Below are 21,681 nucleotides of genomic sequence, written 5' to 3'. Positions count from 1 at the left end.
GTTTAGCTCTTTTTACTGTGTTAGCTGATGCATCTTGTTTTTTGCACTATCCCCTTTGCTGCTGTACACTGCACATTTCCCCACTACAGGTCTAATAAAGCAATATCTTATCTTATCTTATCTTATCTTAAATTACATTCCACCACTAATCAAGTATATAAACTATATACAGGGACAAAGTAGCTCAAATACTAGCAACTGTAGATGTAATTACCACATTTGTATAGCTCTGTTTTACTGTGAAGGTGATCTATCCGGTGTTATCCTCAGCAGCTTGACAGTGTGAGTGTGGAGATCTCAGCTTCTTCTCTCTGACTGTTAGCTGCTGCTGATCTGCTGGTTGCCAACGCCCGGCGACATACACAGCTAACGTCAGCTAGCCGAGACATCCGGAGGCACATTGGTACGTAACGCAAACATTTCCTCACTGTCTCAGCCTGAAGTTACATTATTACAAATACAAGTTCTTACATTGTTTCCACGCTCCGTCTTGATAGCTGGGACTTTAGACAACCAGTTTTACGAGCTAACGTTAGCTAAGCTAGCTAGCATTGTCTAGCACTGCGTTAGCTGAGCTTGAAACACATTTTCACCATCGTTATTGTGTAAGTAGATATAGTGTCATATTGTGCGGTTAACACCAGCACTTTATTTTACAAATACTAGTAAATTAGCAGGGTAATCCAGTGATGCAGCTAGTGAGTAACGTCAATAGCTACCGTTAGCCTCCAGACAGTGTTGGTGATGGGTGTGACACTCTGCTCGCTCACGTTAGCTGATGAGACACAACCTTTCCCTTTACACCTCCTCTGGTTTAATCCAAGCTGTCATTTAGGAGTTGATCAGAGTAGACACAGATATCATGTCAGTGCATGTCACAGCCTGAGAGACAACCACAACAACAACACATAATAGATGTAACTCACACTCTGCCTTTTATTTACTCCTCCACTTCAGGGTTGTTGTTTTTTTTAATCTTTTGATATTGCAATATATTGTTATTGTTTTTTTATTTATTTGTTTGTTTTATTGACACACAAACATGAACTACTTTTTTGTTGTTTTCTTCCATTTACATGCATGTTCTTTTTTAATATCTATATATTGTATTTTGCTTAATGAATTGTATATATGTGTATATATGTATGTTTTTGTTTTTATTTTGTTCCTTTTTTTATTTTATTTATTATTGAATTGACGCTTTGGCAATATTGTTCACCTGAGCTTAATCCAAGCTGTCATTAGCAGTTGATCAGGGTAGACACACAGATAACCTGAATTGAGTTCAGGGCAAATGTTAATACAAGCAGTGTAGTCCATTAGTCGTTATTTATGCATTTTTCATGCTTTATACTTTATACTTTATTGTCAGACAGGTCTGAAATTTGTTTTGCATAACAGCAGCTCCGTTTGCAACATCACAGAAAGGACAAAGACAATAAACAAGGATACAAACATTTAAACATTACAATCACAGAAGACAATATTCAGGGCCCTTTAACACACATTTGATCTGGGATTAGGCTCCATATTTAGTTTAAGGATTGACTGATGCAAAAAAGAGTGCTTCAGTCTAACCTTATTAAATCGTGGAACCCTGTATCTCCCATTCGATTCGCTGAATGACTTATTGCCAAGAAACTTCTGAGCACATCTCTGGTAATCACAAGATTTAAAGTGGTGCTTTTGAGTGATTCTTTGTGGAGAAACTCAAGTTTCACAGATCTGTAGATTAAATCAACTAATAAACAAAGTCAACTAAGAATTTATTTGGTCGAGGACAGCCCTAATTTTTGTTTTTTCCAACAAAAACAAAACGGCAACCTTAACAACAAACTATTAGATTGTAGTCTTGTGATAATGTTTAGATTTGTAAAACAAAACATGAATGTTAAGTTTATGAATACTCAATCGTGCATGCTGATTTGCAATATTCAGAATATATTTCCTGAGGCATTTCAGATATATCTGGATAACTGGGGATCCTGTTTTCTTAATGGCCCTCTAGTCATAGGAAGTCTCTAGTCATAGGAAGTTCTGGTCATCATGGTGGTTAGAAATGTTTTTAAATATGTCTTTTTTTTAGGGCCGCCCTCTCTTAGTCGACTAATCAGTCGTTTTGGTCTTGGTCGACTGAGATTTCTTTAGTTCATTAGTCGTTATTTATGCATTTTTCATGCTGAATGACTTATTTCCAAGAAACCTATGAGCACATCTCTGGTAATCACAAGATGTAAAGTGGTGCTTTTGTGTGATTCTTTGTGGAGAAACTCAGTTTCAAAGATCTGTCGATTAAATCAACTAATAAACAAACTAAGAATTTATTTGGTCGAGGACAGCCCTAATGTTTTTGTGACAAAATTACATAGCATAACAGAAATCTATAAAGAAATAAATGAAACAAAATAATAATAATACAAGTGCAGACATACAGTATACACATATAGTAAGTAAGTAGAATGTATTTATATAGCGCTTTTCAGAGACATAAGTAACAAAGTGCTTAACAAGGGCATTATATACAGTATGTAAAGTTGTTCCTTCCCTTAAGAAGTTTGGCACCATGACAACAAAGGTTATATTAATGTAAAACAATCCTCCTTCCTTTTTAACTCCATCCAAAAACCGGTAACCCCACCTTCCTCCCCGTCACCTTATCTACCAATATCTCCTAACTTTTTTAGAACGATTATAGTAATATATAAATATCCTAACGAGTTATCACCTCTCTCTCAGCAGCTAACTAACTGTATCGCCAGCAGGAATCAGAAAACACAGCGATGCAGACTATCAAATGTGTGGTGGTGGGTGATGGAGCAGTGGGAAAAACCTGCCTGTTGATTTCATACACCACCAACAAATTCCCCTCTGAATATGTCCCAACAGTAAGTAAGTTTGGTGTGTGTTTCACAGTCAGGTGCATGCTGACAGACAGACAGACACATGTTGTTTATTAAAGTAAAACATACTTCTTGAACGGATTATAACATGCCATTCATTCTTCTATCACAGGTTTTTGACAACTATGCAGTAACTGTAATGATTGGGGGTGAACCATACACCCTTGGCTTATTTGATACAGCAGGTAAGATTTTTTTTTTTTTTACTCTTTTCAATTAAATTCCTAGTTGAATTAAGTACAGTTGTTATAGTCCACAGCTAATTTGTGGTGTGGTCCCTGTTCTAGGTCAGGAGGACTATGACAGGTTACGACCACTAAGCTACCCACAGACGGATGTCTTCTTAGTCTGTTTCTCAGTTGTTTCCCCTTCTTCGTTTGAGAATGTCAAAGAAAAGGTGAGTACAGAGGGTTTATCTAAATATAGCGGGGTTGCTCACCTGCAAATCTAATAACATCCTCTTTCCAAATATCTGAAATTAAACCGCTTTCACGGCATACTCCATATAATAGCACTCTGCTCTATGTTACGAAGTGATTGGAAAATCGTAAAGTAGTATATAGCAAGGAGTTAAGGTATGTAGATCGAGATTATAAACGGAGAAACAACTTACTGTTTAAAATAACAATTATGGATTTTTATTTATTTGTTATCAAACTACTGAAACAGACAGAAACTGAATCAAGCAGAAGGTAAGAGAAGTTTTAAAATACACCAACTGTATGTAATGGTAATGGTTCATCTGATGCACTTGATTTAAGCAGACAAAATACCAAAAGTTAATTTTCTTAGGGGATGTTGACTTTAAATGCAACACATTGTGCTGTTCAGTATTTCTCCTCCTTGCTGCCTCTGTCATAAAACACTGGAAGGTATTTTTTTTTTACTGTGAATCACACAGGATCCTATGATCACAGATAATGGTATAAATAAAAGTGTAAAGTAGGCGGTATTTATAAAAAAAAAAAAAAAAAACAGTAACCTTAACAACAAACTATTAGACTGTAGTCTTGTGATACTGTTTAAATTTGTAAAACAAAATATGAATGTTAAGTTTATGAATACTCAATCGTGCATGCTGATTTGCAATATTCAGAATATATTTCCTGAGGCATTTCAGATATATCTGGATAACTGGGGATCCTGTTTTCTTAATGGCCCTCTAGTCATAGGAAGTCTCTAGTCATAGGAAGTCTCTAGTCATAGGAAGTCTCTAGTCATAGGAAGTCTCTAATCATAGGAAGTTCTGGTCATCATGGTGGTTAGAAATGTTTTTAAATATGTCTTTTTTTTAGGGCTGCCCTCTCTTAGTCGACTAATCAGTCGTTTTGGTCTTGGTCGACTAAGATTTCTTTAGTTCATTAGTCGTTATTTATGCATTTTTCATGCTGAATGACTTATTTCCAAGAAACTTATGAGCATATCTCTGGTAAGCACAATATTTAAAGTGGTGCTTTTGTGTGATTCTTTGTGGAGAAACTCAGTTTCACAGATCTGTCGAATAAATCAACTAAGAATTTATTTGGTCGAGGACAGCCCTAATGTTTTTGTGACAAAATTACATAGCATAACAGAAATCTATAAAGAAATAAATGAAACAAAATAATAATAATACAAGTGCAGACATACAGTATACACATATAGTAAGTAAGTAGAATGTATTTATATAGCGCTTTTCAGAGACATAAGTAACAAAGTGCTTAACAAGGGCATTATATACAGTATGTAAAGTTGTTCCTTCCCTTAAGAAGTTTGGCACCATGACAACAAAGGTTATATTAATGTAATTTTGTGTGCAATGTAATTCCTTTTTTACTCCATCCAAAAAACAGTAACCCCACCTCCTCCTTGTCACCTTATCTGCCAATATCTCCTAACTTTTTTAGAACGATTATAGTCCTCAGAGTTGAGTTCATAGCATTTTTATACGTAATATCCTACATGTAGCATCATTATTTAAACAAGTGTAATCTGCCTTTTGGTGACGAGCGTTTTGTCTGTTTTTTTTTCTTTAGTGGGTTCCTGAAATAACTCACCACTGTCCCAAGACCCCGTTCCTGTTGGTCGGCACCCAGATCGACCTGCGTGATGACCCCTCCACAGTGGAGAAGCTAGCCAAGAACAAACAGAAGCCAATCACCCCCGAGACAGCAGAAAAGCTGGCCCGTGACCTTAAGGCAGTCAAATACGTCGAGTGCTCAGCCCTAACACAGGTAAGACCTCCCTTTAAACAATAAGCTTAAGGCATGTGCTTGAATGTCCGTTTTCCTAACGAGGGTGGAAATACGTCGCCTTGTCTTTTGCTAACAGCAGTCGGCTAAAACTCCATCTAACTCTGTGTCGTGTGCCTGTCTCTCTCCCTTCTTTTCCTCTTTCTGTAGCGGGGACTGAAGAACGTATTTGACGAGGCTATCCTCGCCGCTTTAGAGCCCCCTGAAACTCAAAGAAAGAGAAAATGCTGTTTGTTCTGATGTCTTCTCGCATCTTGCTTTGCCTCTCGATCGTCTGCTGCTTACTCATTGTAAAGAGATGTCTGTCACTAAAATAACCACAAACGCTCTTTTAAACTTTAAAACTTTGTGCCCATTAACTTTTTTTTCTCTCCCCCCTTCTGTTCATGCATGCTTTCTTTTCAACTTGGCCTAATCACAATTATCCACGCTGCCTGATATAACAAGAGTGCCAATCTTAAGTTTTTCTTTCTGTCGGCACCGCGTGTGCAAGTCTGTGAAACTGACATGACTGCGTTTGTTTGTGTTACTCAGTATCAGTTGTACCCTACAAAATCATTTATGCCACCATCTGTCTTAGACAGTAATAACCTTTTTTTTTTTCTACTGCAGCATCAAACATTTTCCATAAGCTTTTGTCTTTACTCAGACAACTTGATCATGAAGGAGTGTTGTATAATGTTATTTGAATAAAGGAAAATTGATCGCCCTGCTCCATTTCTACCCAGCCTTCTTTTGCAATTAGTTCCATGAAGATGCTTATTTGTATTTGGAACACACAGCCCTGTTTTTGAATATTAATATTTTATTTCCACAGAAAGGATTAAAGAATGTGTTTGATGAGGCAATACTGGCTGCCCTGGAGCCCCCTGAACCTAAGAAAAGGCGTAAATGTGTTCTGCTCTAAGGCTCGCCGCAGCCCTCTCCACACCAGTTTCCAAATGTAGGTTAACAGTACCGAAGAGGTTTGTTGCACAAGCACATTCCAACGTGAGTTAAAATATTGTGAAATATTTGCCTTCTGACTGACTTGACCTAAATACATACGCAATGTGTTAAAACATAATATTAAGATTGAGTAACATTTGATGCCGTTTGTGATGATTTGATGCCATTGAAATGGTCTTACAATGATGTGAACACTTAACGATATATCAACAAAGTTTAGGTGACATTATTAAATAACATGTCAGTTTGACCACATTATGTTTGGAGTGCAGACTATGAAATGGTATTTTAATAGAACTGTTTTATTGACAGCCCTGTAAAAAACACAAACAAGCTGATAATGTTTGCTTAGCGAGCTGCTCCAATTATGTCGAAGTACATCTGTTTTTTACTTTTCAAGTTTATCATTTATACTATATGTTCAACCCTGGTTTTCCCAACATTTTGTTAAGAATGATACATTTCTCAAAGTGTTCAGAAAAAGTTGCTGTATTTTACTTATTTTTGACATAATTTCATGTTCAACGTCAACATAGCCTCCAGCCGGATCTAAGAAATATTTGACGTAAAATGACATTTCTAGGCTATGCTCCGTCGTAGTTCTAGTTTGCCGAAACATAACCTGATAAATTGACACTTGTCAAAGTAAAGATCTGCAGAAGAAGCTGACAAAGAAATGTAAGAAATGTAACATTTTAATTGTCAATTTAAGTAACTACATGCAAGAAGTTGGAGCACAACAATTTCCCTGTTTACTTTCTGTGACAGAAGCGAGTTCACAAGAAGGTGATGAGTGTCCTGAATGCTTGTCAAAAAGTTGGACTTTGCAGGAGAATTCCAGCCTATAACCCCAGGCTAATTTTGTAAAATGAACATACTTGCTGCTGAAGTCAGTAACATATTGTGACAGTTCTTACAACATGCTATACTTAGTTTGAAACCCTGTGAAGATTTCTGAGTGACTGAACTAGCACTATTTGCATTTGTCTTTTGCTATAACCACGCCTGGATGATGGGCTTGAATTTGATTTGTAAATATAGTGAGAATAACTCACTAATAACTTATTGACTGAATACAACGTGTGCATTACTGATGCAGAGATTTAAGAGGGACTGAGATGACACTGAAATCCAAATAACCAGGAAAATGTTGGGAGAACGAGTTTCTTGGACTCTTTGGTTTTTATTCAATTTGACATCGAAGTTGTACTGTATCTCGCTTGTGATAAAGCACCACAATAAACCAGTATTATGAATAAACCTAACTTACAATACTACATGTTGTCGTCTGACTTTATGGTTACATAAACAATGTCATGAACTTTTTATACATTTTCCACAGATAATGTAGTTATTCAGTACAAATGTTCAGCATCACAACTTACACAGTACACAGCAGTGCAAAGAATATTATTAGTAATTCCATTAAGGCTGGTTTTTCTTAGTAGTGCTTCAATGTTATACAATATTTATAGACAGAATACCTTCTGATCTAAGAGATCAGCTTTTTTACTTTTTTTTTTTCTTGACATGTAGCCTTCATATAACATTACGTTATCACTCCACCTTTGAATATGACAGAAGCAAAAAAACATCAGAGCCAAATAGTTCACTTAAAGGGGAACTACGTCCATTTTCAAAATTCATAAATGTTATTCCTATGGTCTAAGACAGTCCAAAAAATATTAGTAAACATGAACAACTCTCCATCAATCCAAAAACTGGAGTGCTAAAACTCCAATTTGGGATGTCATTGGGTATAACGTGTGGAGCTGCTTCATAGATGATGAATTGGGAGAGAGGTTCTAGATGACACTGAGAGCACCCAGGGGGATGATCTGAGTATATGGGAACATTTTATGTTTCACAACGGACAACGCCCCAATAGAATAAAGCTCATTTGGGTATAAAAAAGAAAAACCTTCTGTGGGTCCACAAAATCAGCCTCCCATTCATTGTCTAAGGAGCAGCTCCAGACTTTACACCCGATGACATCACAAGTTTGAGACTTACTTCTCTGGTTTCTGGCTTTGAGAGAGAGTAGCTCATGTTCACTAATATTTACTGAAATTTCTGCAGCCATGGAAACGACATACTGGAATTCATAACTTGGATGGCGTTCCCCTTTAAAGAGCCTAATCTGCAAAGATGCCTTGTTACTCTTTACTGCATCTTGTCCTAACATTTCCATGACTAGTTGGCGTACAAAATGACTTAACATAAAACGATTTAATTCAGACTAAAGTGTACATTTTCATAAAAAATGAGGAATGTTGAATAAGGAAGGTGATGTACTAAAACTAATTGTGACATGGCTGCTTTCAAATTGACAAACCGCATTGTGTTCTCAGGGACTATATTGACTCTTTGGTACCGAAACAACTTACCTCACTGCAGAGATAAGTGTATCGGGCTCTTTGGGAAACATGGATAATGACCCATGATCCTCATTTTAGAAATTATCAACCAGATGCCATGAAAGGTAATAACATTTAAATTTAAAGAACCAGTGTGTAACATTTAGGGGGATCTATTGGCAGAAATGGAATATAATATGAATAAGTCTTTAGTGTATAATCACCTGAAAATAAGAATTGTGTTTTCGTTACCTTAGAATGAGTCGTTTATATCTACATAGGGAGCAGGTCCTCTTTAAGCTGGTCATCATTTTTCTACAGTAGCCCAGAACGGACAAACTACTGTGTTAACTTTTCCTGCTTGGGCTGGAATCGATAAGATTACTTTCTACGGAGTTAACCCCCCCGTCACTCCACTCAGCTGCCGGGAAACAAGACACGGGAAAGCTCTGTTGATCTTGAGGAGCTGCAGCATTTATTTCCGCACAAACTGCACCTTCCACTGTACATTCACTTGATGTTCTCAAAGCTGAACTAACTCTGTCTTCTGCTCCACTAGCTCACTTGCTCCTTCACGCATTTGCCGCCGCTCTCTCTCTCTTGCTTCACCACTCACTTCCCACGTACACACTGGAGCTGCTACTCTTACAACAGCTCTAGACCAGCGTAGTTCTTCTACACGCCTGGCACACGGGAGAGGTTGCGATTAGCAACCTCACCGCTAGATGCCACCAGATGTTACACACTGTACCTTTAAGTAAAATAAATTATATTTCGGTTAACTATTTCAAATGGTCTCTTAGAGTGATTTTACTTTAAACTAAGATTTGAATAATTTATATATTTTTTTAATATATTTTCAGTTCCACTTGTTAAGACAAATATGTCAATAAAATTTGCAGTTGTGCTGTACAGCACTACTTTAACTCACGAACCTTATAGCACCAAACTATGCTACTATAAATACGTGTATGTCTTCTTGAGGTGCGGCTTTGGGAGTGCTTTGAAAATGACATTTCATAACGAAAGTGACGCACATACATAGTATTCAGAGCCTTTTTGCCTGAAGAAATGTTCCTTCAACATGTAAAATGACTGTAGATTATATAATGAAAATAAGACAATTTCCAAAAAGAGGGTGCAATTTTGCAATTTCAGGAAAAGGCAGGAAGCAGGCATTAGATGAATCCCTAAAAGCTATGTGTCCATCGCTGGACATATCTCAACACAGCTGTCGGTAAGGCGAATTCCATACCATCCTGCCCAGAACTGCGTGTCTTTTCCTCCGTGGATAAAACGGATGTATCTCACTCCTGGTCCGTAGTTCTGGAATACGTGGGTCATCTGAAAAACACACATCAGGAAGTCTAGAGTTGCCCTTGAGCTTTGTACCTCCTCTGCATCGTATTAATGAATGCTTCATGCTTTGTATGTTCATACCTGATTCCATTTCTGATCGTTCCACTGCTCAAAGTAAACAGTCTCAGGAGCGAACGTCTGGACAGGATTCTTTCTCAGATTCAGCAACTCTACACGGATCTCATATTTACTGCCACAATCCCATCGTGGTGCATACCTAATATAACACAGATGCAAACACGTATGCACATGGATCAGGGGTCCAAAATTAGAATCAGCCATGGAAGCATTGTTCATTGGTGAACCAAATTACAGCCACAGTAGAAATACATTCCTATATGTTTTCTTTTTTATTTATTTTAGTTTAACAGTTGCACTATGAGATTAGGAAGCGGTCTTATTTTGAGTGTAAAATCACATACTGTCTCAGTACAAAAAAGGAATATTGCAGATGTAATTGATGCTGTAGGTTTTCTGACACATGACAAACAGTGGCCTCCTTCATTTATACTTAAATTAAAGTTCTGTTGACACAAATCTGTGTCAATCTTTTTCCTTAGAGGACCCTTTTTCTATCACTGAGTGAACTGACGACCCCTGACTAAGTGACATATTTTATGGATATTTCCTATTATATTCAATGCATAACACTAACAGTACAGAACAACGGATAAACTGTACAATTAACCCAAATATTGAACAAAATAACTGCAGGACGTTTGTGTAAAATTAGCAATTTGTATGAATTTTTAGCAGATTATTTCCTGTGAATGTTGCATCAGAGATGAGTTTTCCTGTTATTTTTAGGGACTTTTAATACAATTATGCATTATGGATAGGCCTATATTTTTTATTTTTAACAATAATACAAACTTAGGCTTCTTTTTTGACAGATTTAATGTTTTCTTCTCCCTGACGCTTGGTCATTGTTCTATTAGCTCTTTGGTTGTTTTAACTGCATACTTTTCTGGCTGTTTAGCAGTGTCTGTGAATATAGCTTATGTTCAGGTTACCAGGTCATATTTATTGAGCCTTTACATGAGCCTTGTGTCTACATTGTTATCTAAAGTAGATGTATGAAAATAATGTAAAAGTTTTAATGCAAACTATCAAAGGGAAGCCTGGACCACAGGCCGCTATTTGCCTACAACTGCACTAGACATTAATTTAGTTCGATTTTGGACAATCTTAAATATGGAACTGGTTAAATGTATTACATGTAATTTTCATAAATCTTTTAATACTTGTTTTTGTTACTTGCATGTTTTTTTTTAACACAGCAAAATAACTGACTGCAACATCTGGATTGTGTTTGACTGACTCAATTTGCAAAAAAGGAATTACTTTAGAGCTGTGAGAGTATTTCATGTGTGTCATTCTCACCAATCAGATATTTTAATGTCTGGCTGGAAGTGATCCATAAACGATGGGTTGTAACCTTCTGCCTCCAAATCAATCAGCTGCGACTTCCTGCACATTCTGCAGAAAACAGAAGATGTTTTAGCTGCTACATAACAGAAATGTAGCATATCATAAAATTGCCATATGTTCTGGAAAACTGCTGGTGAATACTTACCCGTAAGAGGTCACAAAGGTTTTCTTAACTGTCCCATTTGGATGTGGCACCATAACTTCCTCCACTTTCCACCTATCACCACCATTCTCCAATATCTGCCAGTTCTTCATTTTATCTATAAAAAAACAAAGAGGGTTGTTGTGCAATTATTTTGTGGAGCTAATGTGTTGTTCAGCAGCAGAATAATGGCCTTAACACCACAGCATGTTGAGTAAAGTTCTGTGGCTACTTCTTACTTTCTCCTCTTGGATTCTTGAGGAGATTTCTTCTCTTCTTGCACAAGAAGTAAAACAACCTCCAGTCTTTGGGTATTTTGGAAGCATCGCGGAGGCGATATCCTTCTCTTCTGCATCTCTCCCTCCACAGAGACTCGCTGTCAGCCACTTCTTTCCATTGATGGCACACTAACCGGCAAATCCGAACCACCTGTTTGGGAGGAAGATTCAGGAAGATCTCCTCCAGGATCTCCAGAGGAACAGGGAACAGCTGAAAAAAAAACAGACAGGACACATTAATTCCACAGGACACAGGACCAAATTACATTTGGAAACAGGCACATCTGGCTGTAGATGTTTTGAATGTTGATGAATGTTTTTTGATACCTTATGATTCTGTAATTTGCTCTTCGTCTTCGTTTTCAATTGTTATGTTTGTTTTATGTCTGCAACCGTGTAACTGTGCTGCTGCCTATCTTGGCCAGGACACTCGTGGAAAAGAAATTTTAAATCCCAATGAGTTTTTACTCCTGGTTAAATAAAGGTTAAATAAAATAAAGAAATTAAGATCAAACTCTACATAATCTGTTAAAATCAACTGACTTTGGACCAATGCCCCCCCACTGCTTACATAATCACAACATTATACGCTAACCTACATCAGCATTGTGTCTCTGTATTGCACACAGACAATTAAAACTAAAAGTTATAGAATTAAACAAAAGCTGTTAAAAACACATCATTTCGTTGTTCAGTTGTGTGTATTTTGTTTGTTTGTTTTGCTTGTCTAGCCCCACAATGCACCAACATGTGATGTCAACTCATATAAAGTCAAATATTCAATCAGGTTTATAACCAAACAGCCAAACAGTAGGGGGGGAATCCATGATTTTACAGACGGTGACAATTCAATTCAGTAATTGACAATTCAATTCAGTAATTGACAAGTCCACAACCAGCACTGCTCCCAGTAGACCACTTACACACCAAAAAACTGACAATAACCTGATATTTTCAGGTGGAATTTCATTTAATTCTCACTGTGTAATATCATTTTCCACTTGTGCAACTTTGTCAATGGTCTGTTTATTGTCAATACTGTATATACTGCTCCTATTTTTATACTTCCTTCTATCTAAATGGTTCATATTTTGTTACACTTTGTTGAGTTTTTTTTTTTTACTGTGTTAGCTGATGCATCTTGTTTTTGCATTATCCCCTTTGCTGCTGTACACTGCACATTTCCCCACTGAGGGACTAATAAAGGAATATCTGATCTTATAAAATGGTGCACCCTATATAATGTCTGAAACATTTAGACTGCATGGTCTAAATTCAAAGTTGTACTAGTTCACTTACATCCAGTGAGAGAGAGGCTGTCGGTCCTGCAGCTGAAGACACATCCCGACTTGAGGCTGAACCAGAGCTGTGAGTTGAACCCATAGCTTTCTTAGCTTTCCTCTTCATGCCCGGGAATACAGACACATAAACTCAATCACTATCGACCTCTTAGCAAAGACACACCAGTGTGTAACGTCTTATAGAGCTACAATATCACCAATATGGACACAGTTATTTATATCACACAACACGGAAGTGCGGATCGAGCTTAAGACACTTGATATATAAAGTGAGTTAAAAACAGCTGCAGTGTTTCCTATAACCTTAACTTTAGTAAATGACTGCTGAAATGAGTCACTTTCGGTTTACGCGTCTTCATATGTCTCATACTTATTCCCAGAAGACATTCTAGGCTACTATTCCTATCAGCTGACGAATGGAGCGCTCGTTATTGACCCCGGGACACTCGAGCGTCCTGGACGTAAAGTGACGTAGACGGAGCTAACCGCTAAATTAACGCTAGCTTACAGTCTGTGGTAGCTAGGTATGGTAGCCACTTTGTGGTAGGTAGCGATACGCTAAAAAAGCGGCTATTCACGTATTCCAACCGGTAACCGGGATACTGAAAAACGTCGGATTTGCTGCTGACTCCGCCTACCCGTGTGAGTTTCGGTGTACGCCGAGTAGAATTAATGACGAACCCTCTTGAATTCCTCCTTTAAGAAAACTTCCGGTATACGTCATCGCGATGGGCGGGGCTAAGAGCAACTGAATTAAAGCTTATTCTGGTCCTGTAAATATTTACATGTGAATTGTGGAAAGATGTCAATTATTTTATACTTGTTAACATTTTCTCAGATTTTGCACTGTTCTATAGAAATATTGTATTTGGTTGCTATGATTACAGTGACAAAGACAGCAATGCATTTTTTCTTATTAATTCAATTTTAATTCTCACAAAGTTACACATTCACAAGTTGTGAATTTATGAAAGAAATGGATCTATATCTGTCAACAAATTATTCCTCACAAAACAAAAAAGCAATGAAAACAATGAATGTATGCAATATCTTTAAAGTGTTTAAGTGAAATTATTGTCATACTCTCGCGTTGTCTTTTTTTTCTTCTTTTTTTAATTTTATGTTGTTTTTGTTTCATTTCTGTTGTCCTTTTATGTATGGCACAGCTCTTTGTTTTCTGTTTTCACTATGCTTCTTCTGTATGTAAATGTTTTTAATGTTTTCTGCTGTTACTATGTATATACTGTCATTTTGAAAAAAAAAAAAAAAAACTGAATTAAAGCTGAAAATTAACCAAAGGAAACAATATTGTGGATTTTCTATTACATTTTAAATATTTATTTGTTGAAATAAAAAAGTATAAATGAAAAATGCATTATACTCCTAGAGGATTTAACCTCTAACTGTATGATTTAACCAAAACTGGTCCAACAAGGTGTTTGACAGAACAGTATTTAGGAAGCAGGGATGGTGTGAATCAATTGCAAATTTAAAGTTACAGGAAATATGCGGAACTTTTTTATACATCACTATATAGATATTATACACTCCGTTAAAAGTAGGGTATTACAAATATAGTTAATGTAAATTAAAGTAACAATGTGTAAGGAGTCACACATTAATTAATTAGTTGCTGTAAAAACTTCTGAATACAGGAATAAGTACTATTTGGATTTATTCTATTATGTCCTGTATGACCTATAGGCCTACACTCATACTATAGTTGGTGGGTTTGAAGATGATATTTAAATATAATAAAAATGATATCACTTATTAAAATGTGTGCATTAATGATACTGAGATTTAGAGAAGCTGAGGTGAGGCTGAAATCAAATGATAGAACAAGTTATCTTGGAGTCTTTGGATTTTATTCAGTTTGACATCAAAGCTGTAATGTATTTCACTTGTGATAAAACAAAACAAAAAAATCGAGCATTAAAGGAGCAATATGTAGTACTGGCAGCTAGCGTTTAAAATGGGTAACAAACAAAGCCCAAATTCAAAATTGTTATATTATATTATATATAATATTTATTACAGTAAATATATTACATATTGGTCCTTTAAGATATTGAATCCTAATTTAAAGGGACTATTTGTAACTTTCAGAAATGACTGTTAACAGCGAACACCTGTGGCCGTTAAGTCAACGAAAGTCAGCATCGGGCTCGTGCTTGTGCTCGCTCTAAATATACCTGAACGAGCATCGCTCAAAACAGTGAGGCGACACACGTCAGCTAAAACCACAATATCACTCTATATTTCTGCTGCTTGGCAGTAATGTTAGCTGACCAGACGAAGGTCTCTCCATGAATCAGTGCTGATCCTAGTGTTGGCTTTTCCTGCCTCAGCTGCAGCAGGAAGAGAAACATTAACGCCTCCCGACTGCGCCCGCAGGGAGACATCGGAGTTTTGGTCGGACACAATAACGTTTCTCTCTGCGGAGCCCCGTCACTTCACGAGACACGGAAAACCTCTGTTGGTCTGGAGGAGCTGCAGCATTCATTTCTGCACAAACGTCCACTGCACATTCACTAGATATTCTCAGAGCTAAACTAACTCTTCTGTCTCACGTCTAGAGGTGGAGCGAGACAGCGAGAACGCGCGCTCTGTGTTAGTGAAGGCAGGCAGGCGGCGGAGCGGGGACTTCAGCCACATGCGAGCGCGCATGTGTCCCGACCCGGTACATTTATACGCTTAAAAAGTTACAAACAGTCCCTTTAAAATACAGTATGTTGGTTACTGACTTGGTTACATAGATGAGGTTAATGAAATACTGTATAAAATTCCAGAGAAGACACAGGACTGATCGGAACAAAAGATTTTAAACAGTGCAAAGCAGCAGTGCAAAGAAATACATAAATCAAGGCCAAACAGTAGCGCTGCACTGTTAAACTTTCCCAAAGAGAATCCCTTTCTCAACAGTCTAAATGAAATTCATTTGATGTTGACAACTTCCACAGGTCAGTAAAACTGAGGAGATGCATCCCTTCATCCCTCAACCCTCATCCCTAACCCCAATTCCTTCATGCTTCAACCTTCATCCCCTTCATCCTTTCACCCATCATCCCTCATCCCCCAATCACTCGACCCTCATCCCCTAATCCCTCATCCCCAAATCACTCGACCCTCATCCCCTAATCCCTCAACCCTCATTCTCTAATCTCTCAACCCCATCCCTTCATCCCTCATCTCCTCATCCCCTAATCTCTCAACCCCCATCCCTCACCCTTCATTCCTTCATCCCTTGACCCTCATCCCCTAATCCCTCAACCCCTATCCCCTCATCCCTTCATCCCTCATCCTCCTTCTTAACCCATTCCTCCTATATCATCATTGCTCCCCTCCATCTTCAATATGTGATAAACTATTCCAAACCCAAACCCTTATCGGCGTGGTCTTTGTTAGTGAAACATCAGCTAGGCTGTTTTGTAGTACGGCTGATCGATTGTCATGCAACAGCAGACACAGAAACATTCTTGTTACATGTCAAATTATTGCATATTATATAAGGCAACTAAGAGGTGCAATTTCAGGAAAAGGCAGGAAGCAGGATGAATCCCAAAGAGCTATGTGTCCATCGCTGGACATATCTCCACACAGCTGTCGGTAAGGCGAATTCCATACCATCCTGCCCAGAACAGAGAGTCCCTTCCTCCGTGGATAAAACAGATGTATCTCACTCCTGGTCCGTAGTTATGGAATACATGGGTCATCTGAAAAACACACATCAGGAAGTCTGGAGTTGTCTTTGAGCTTTGTACCTCCTCTGAACATCATCATAATAATAAACCACTCTTGCTCTGTTCATACCTGAGTCCATCTCTCTTCATTCCACTGCTCAAAGTGAACAGTCTCAGGAGCGAACGTCTGGACAGGCTGCTTTCTCACATTCATCAGCTCTACACGGATCACGTATTTACTGCCACAATCTGATCTTGGTGAATACCTGGTGTAACACACATAATCATGTACAGTACACACTGATGCTTAGTCTTTCAGTGATTTCATTTTGTCATACAGAGAATTGAATGTGGAATGTTTTAGATCCATTTTGATCAGTCAATTTGAAAACAAATCTTTAAAAAAAGTCATAAATTTAAGTTATTCTAGTTTTGTAGAACAGATTACGGTTACACTGCAAGTAAGGAAGGATAGCAAATGTAATTATTAGGGGTCGAAAAAATCAAATATTGCGATATATTTTGTGATACCGTATAGATTCTCAAAAACCCTGTATCAATTTTTATTGCACGGTTTTGTTGAATACTCGATTCTGATTGGTCAATTACGGCGTTCTATGGTCTGTTATTTCTTTATAGTAGACTGTTGCTATGTATAACAGACCGTTGCTATGGACGCAGTTCTGATGTCGGACTCTGGCGTACCGTTTTTGTGTCAAATTATTGATTTATTAAGTACATAGCCATGTAATAAGCAGGGTAATGTACAGCTAGCAGGTCAAGGCTCTTCACTTCAAGGTTTATTTCACAACAATGACCAGCTCGCTGTACATTATCCCTTACTTAATTAATCATTTACATGTAAAGATTAACTCAGACAATACTTAATTTCATTTGCAAAGAGATGCACCCTCTCAGTGTATGTGCCCTCTCAAAGTAGTGCTATGATGTTGGATGTTACAAAGACTGTGATAAATGCAGATCCCACTGTTCTGATTGCATAAAAACGTTTTTTTTACTCAGATTTTATACATATGGTTCTTTATGATGACAGTTTTCCTAAAATTAGATTTAAATAATCGCAATATATCGCCTTGCTTACAGTATCACAATATATCGCAATATATTGAATCGTTTCCCCTGTATCATGATACGTATCTTATCGCATCTGGCTTATTTTTAACGATGTTGCTACAATTACTAATCTCAGTAATTACCTTTGTGGTTTCAACGTGAAACCACAAAGAAATGATGGCCAATAATAATATATTAAATTGGAATTATCCTTTTATCAACAAGAATCAGTGAAAGCACTTCATGTGTATTTTTTCTCACCAATCAGATATTTTGATGTCTGGCTGGAAGTGATCCATAAACGATGGGTTGTAACCTTCTTTCTCCAAATCAATCAACTGCGACTTCTTGCACATTCTGCAGAAAACAGAAGATGTTTTAGCTGCTAAATAACAGAAATGTAGCATATCATAAAATTGCAAAATGTTCTGGAAAACTGCTGGTGAATACTCACCCGTAAGAGGTCACAAAGTTTCTCTGAACTGTCTCATTTGGATGCGGCACTCTAAGATCGTGTACTGCCCATCCATCACCACCACTCTCCAAAATCTGCCAGCCGCTCAGGTCTTCTGTAAAAACAAAGAAGAGGGTTGTGAGAGAAATCATGTTGTAGTGCAAACTGTATTTCAGGAAAATAATGGCCTTAAAAGGGACTATATGTACGTTTTTACACATATGAACATTTTTACTAACAGTCGTTGACTTAACGGCCACAGGTGTCACTGTTAACAAGCAATTGTCTGATTCTTACATCTAGCCCCTTTAACACCACAACATGTTGAGTAAAGTTAGTTCTATGGCTTCTTACGTTCTCCTCTTGGATTCTTGAGGAGATTTCTTCTCTTCTTGCACAAGAAGTAAAACAACCTCCAGTCTTTGGGTATTTTGGAAGCATCGCGGAGGCGATATCTTTCTCTTCTGCATCTGTGCCTCCACAGAGACTCGCTGTCAGCCACTTCTTTCCACGGATGGCACACTAACCGGCAAACAAGAACCACCTGATGGGGAGGAAGATTCAGGAAGATCTCCTCCAGGATCTCCAGAGGAACAGGGAAGGACTGACAAAGAACAAAAAGGACACAGGACAGCTTTATTTATCTCAAGAAGGGCATTTCATTTTGCAGCTTTACCCAGTCCATACACACAGCTTAAAAACTTGCAGGTAAGGTGTTATGTCAGAGGCAGATCAACATACATGGGTCAATACAAATGGACAGCGAGCAGCAGTAAATAAAATAAACCATTTTGCTATAGTTTAAATAGGCTAAGCTGAGTTTAAAAGAAGAACAGTTATTTAAAAATGACTGCTGACACACACAATGCCTATGCATGCGTATATACACATATGTACATACGCACATACACATACATATATACACGCATACACACACACACACAGCATAAGTGGATTCATTCAATTCACTTAAAATGACTACCATCGACTACCATCATTGAACCAGCAAATAAATGAGAAAGTTTGAGGACTTTCATCGAATGATTGATTAAAAATGACATAAAATAGCATCACAGACACAAAGAGTTGAGCTTCGCATTAAAGGTCCCATATTATAAAAAAGTGAGATTTTCATGTTATTATAAAGAAGGCTTAAGTCCTCAGGGAAATACACACAGCCCATATTCAGAAACTTTCAGCATTTGAAACAAGCCGTCAGGATTTCTGCCCGTTCGTGATGTCACGAATATACAATATTTAGACCCATGACACAATTTTAAACATAAACATTCTAAATGTGTCCCAGTCTATCCTGGTTGCAGTGTATGTGAATGTCATCAGCTGACAGGAAGTACACATGGACCCAAGCTGTTGCCTAGCAATGCAATTCTGTTGCAATTCCTTCAAAATGCACTAAAACGGAGCGTTTCAGACAGAGGGTGAATTCAGGCATATATGAGGAAAATGTATTTTTTTTTTTACATTAAAGCATGTAAACATGTTCTAGTAGAAACACAAAACACAAGTATGAACCTGAAATTGAGCACGATATGGGACCTTTAAGTGAATTCTTTGTTGTCCACGCTTGTCAACAGACTCTGTTTAACAGCTGGGTTACTTAACTTATCTCTACAGGCTGCAGTCATGTGAAGCTCTTTCATCAGTTACTTTGCATTGAGATGAATAAAGTGAACACTTACATCTCCCAGTGATCCCAGTGGTCCTGCAGCTGAAGACACATCCCGATTTGAGGCTGAACCAGAGCTGTGAGTTGCACCCATGAAGACTCACCTGTCTGTAACAGTTTATAGAGCTACAATACCACGATTATGGCCACAGTTGTTTATATATCCGATAACACACAACACGGAAGTGCGGATCGAGATTAAGACACTTGGTATAAAGTGAGGTAAAAACAGCTGCAGTGTTTCCTATAATCTTTAACTTAGTAAATGACTACTAAGTTCTCTGAAATGAAAAGTCACTTTCGGTTAACACGTCTTCATATGTCTCATACTTATTCCCAGAAGACATTCTAGGCTACTATTCCTATCAGCTGACGGAGGGAGCGCTCGCTATTGACACCCAGGACACTCGAGACAGAGGCGGAGCTATAGCCGCTAACTTCTCCTCCTCCGGACCTCCAGAGGAACAGGGAAGAACTGACAAACCCTTAAAAAAGGACACAGAGAAACTAAAACTCTGGATTATGTGCTTCCAGCAATGCCCCCGACTGATCACATAATAATATAATCTACAAGTTTAGCCTCACTACTATTGATCAGACAAAAAACATTTAACACAAAGTGTAGCTCAACATTTTTTTTTTTTTTAAATAAATAAATAAAAAAGTAAAACAATAATTTTCGGAGCTGGTTTTATTGCTCTGTGTATATTTATTAATTTGCTTTTGTTGAAAATGAAAGTGGGACTTCTCCCCATTTGAAAGTCTAGCCTTTACAGATAATCATCCAGGTGGTGTCCATGCTGTGGTTTATGTAGTAATTCTACTGTTCGTTTTACTTTTATATTTATTCTTTTTTATTTATTTATGTTTTAAATTTGTTCTTTATTTGTTTTGAAAAAAATGTATTTTTTTCCTGCGGGGGGGGGGGGGGGGGTATAAAAAACACGACATGTTGATATGCACACTACTATAGTTACATACAGTATGACATTATGTACATTTTAAGGCAAGACACTACAGACAAAAATATTGTTTTTTTCATGCACAGGTAAATTTTGAAATTTGGGGCTATTTGGCTTCTATAACAGAAGTCTGCTTTCAGACTAGTGGAGAGAAAACATCCAAAATACACATTCAGGGGTTTATTATACACTTTTCTATTGTGTCTGTAGATTTCTCCTAAATTCACAAAGATCTATCGTTAGATAATAATGCCTCTTTTGTATATTTAAACATAACATTTCAGAAAACTTGTAAAATAAATAAATAGCTACATAAATAAATAAATGGCCTACTTAGGCTATGCCATCTTGCATTTCACTACACATTTATTTGTGTGACAAATAAAACCTCTGCATTTTTTTTTCTATTTCTAGTTAATTCTATTTTCTTTTTTATTTCGCTGAGTGCAATATTGTTGTAATCCACAGATGCATATAGTCTGGCACTGACACTGTCTCCATTCCTCCAGTTAAAGAAATAGTACTTTTGCTTCCCTTACTCCTGTCAGTGGATCAAGGGTGCGCTCGTTATTAACACCGGGCCGTCCGGGCTGGATTTAAGAAGCGTGGGCGAAGCTAACCACCAAAAGAAGAAATATAATTTTGAAATGCATTTCCTCAGTGACATATCAGCAGCTGAGAGAGGGTCAAATATTGATTTGTATTAATTGTTAAAAAGGGGGCACACAGCTTATTGTTGAAATCTGTCTTGCTGTTAAATAATCATGTGTTCCTGATCAATAGTCTCCAAATAAGACTGTTTAAATTAATTGGTTTGATAATTGATTGGTGGATTCCAGTTGTCCTGTGAAACTTTAAACACATATAATGATCT

The 21,681-nt window shown here is 37.4% G+C and overlaps 4 protein-coding genes across 8 annotated transcripts in view; 1 reads left to right on the top strand and 3 right to left on the bottom strand.

The window, feature by feature from the left end:
• The window catches only part of LOC141772528 (acidic mammalian chitinase-like), a 293,197-nt gene that overhangs the window by 13,307 nt on the left and 258,209 nt on the right, over positions 1–21,681 (bottom strand). The window lies entirely within an intron of this gene.
• On the top strand, positions 256–7,356 carry LOC141772532 (cell division control protein 42 homolog). Of its 5 annotated transcripts, none has more exons than XM_074643607.1 (6): positions 256–403; positions 2,763–2,885; positions 3,013–3,085; positions 3,188–3,297; positions 4,916–5,113; positions 5,949–7,356. In XM_074643607.1, the coding sequence occupies exons 2-6, from the start codon at positions 2,781–2,783 to the stop codon at positions 6,036–6,038; spliced, it is 576 nt and encodes a 191-aa protein (XP_074499708.1). In that variant the 5' UTR covers positions 256–403; positions 2,763–2,780; the 3' UTR covers positions 6,039–7,356. The 5 variants fall into 5 exon arrangements, with proteins under 5 accessions (XP_074499708.1, XP_074499706.1, XP_074499705.1 ...); XM_074643605.1 differs by having other exon boundaries at positions 5,282–7,356; XM_074643604.1 differs by having other exon boundaries at positions 2,740–2,885.
• On the bottom strand, positions 7,230–13,616 carry LOC141772530 (F-box only protein 6-like). The gene is made up of 6 exons (XM_074643600.1): positions 12,946–13,616; positions 11,608–11,857; positions 11,372–11,486; positions 11,179–11,274; positions 9,877–10,012; positions 7,230–9,780 (listed from the first exon to the last, which is right to left on the bottom strand). The coding sequence occupies exons 1-6, from the start codon at positions 13,051–13,053 to the stop codon at positions 9,634–9,636; spliced, it is 852 nt and encodes a 283-aa protein (XP_074499701.1). The 5' UTR covers positions 13,054–13,616; the 3' UTR covers positions 7,230–9,633.
• Positions 14,794–20,204, bottom strand: LOC141772531 (F-box only protein 6-like). Its single transcript, XM_074643601.1, has 6 exons — positions 19,859–20,204; positions 18,513–18,762; positions 18,159–18,273; positions 17,966–18,061; positions 16,761–16,896; positions 14,794–16,663 (listed from the first exon to the last, which is right to left on the bottom strand). Exons 1-6 carry the CDS (start codon positions 19,937–19,939, stop codon positions 16,517–16,519), a joined length of 825 nt encoding a protein of 274 aa, XP_074499702.1. The 5' UTR covers positions 19,940–20,204; the 3' UTR covers positions 14,794–16,516.

This window comes from Sebastes fasciatus, chromosome 8 (assembly GCF_043250625.1).
Source record: "Sebastes fasciatus isolate fSebFas1 chromosome 8, fSebFas1.pri, whole genome shotgun sequence".
Taxonomy (NCBI): domain Eukaryota; kingdom Metazoa; phylum Chordata; class Actinopteri; order Perciformes; family Sebastidae; genus Sebastes; species Sebastes fasciatus.
This window is presented reverse-complemented; position numbering and strand designations above follow the sequence as displayed.

Coding starts and splice junctions, on each gene's coding strand:
- LOC141772532 (XM_074643607.1), top strand. CDS start 2,781: ATGCAGACTATCAAATGTGTGGTGGTGGGTGATGGAGCAGTGGGAAAA. Junction 3,086..3,187: donor TGGCTTATTTGATACAGCAG/GTAAGATTTTTT, acceptor TCCCTGTTCTAG/GTCAGGAGGACTATGACAGG. Junction 5,114..5,948: donor AGTGCTCAGCCCTAACACAG/GTAAGACCTCCC, acceptor TTATTTCCACAG/AAAGGATTAAAGAATGTGTT.
- LOC141772531 (XM_074643601.1), bottom strand. CDS start 19,939: ATGGGTGCAACTCACAGCTCTGGTTCAGCCTCAAATCGGGATGTGTCT. Junction 18,763..19,858: donor CACTGGGATCACTGGGAGAT/GTAAGTGTTCAC, acceptor GTTCTTTGTCAG/TCCTTCCCTGTTCCTCTGGA. Junction 18,274..18,512: donor CAAGAATCCAAGAGGAGAAC/GTAAGAAGCCAT, acceptor TTGTTTTTACAG/AAGACCTGAGCGGCTGGCAG.
- LOC141772530 (XM_074643600.1), bottom strand. CDS start 13,053: ATGAAGAGGAAAGCTAAGAAAGCTATGGGTTCAACTCACAGCTCTGGT. Junction 11,858..12,945: donor CAGCCTCTCTCTCACTGGAT/GTAAGTGAACTA, acceptor TTTTTTTTTCAG/CTGTTCCCTGTTCCTCTGGA. Junction 11,275..11,371: donor ACCTTTGTGACCTCTTACGG/GTAAGTATTCAC, acceptor TGTTTTCTGCAG/AATGTGCAGGAAGTCGCAGC.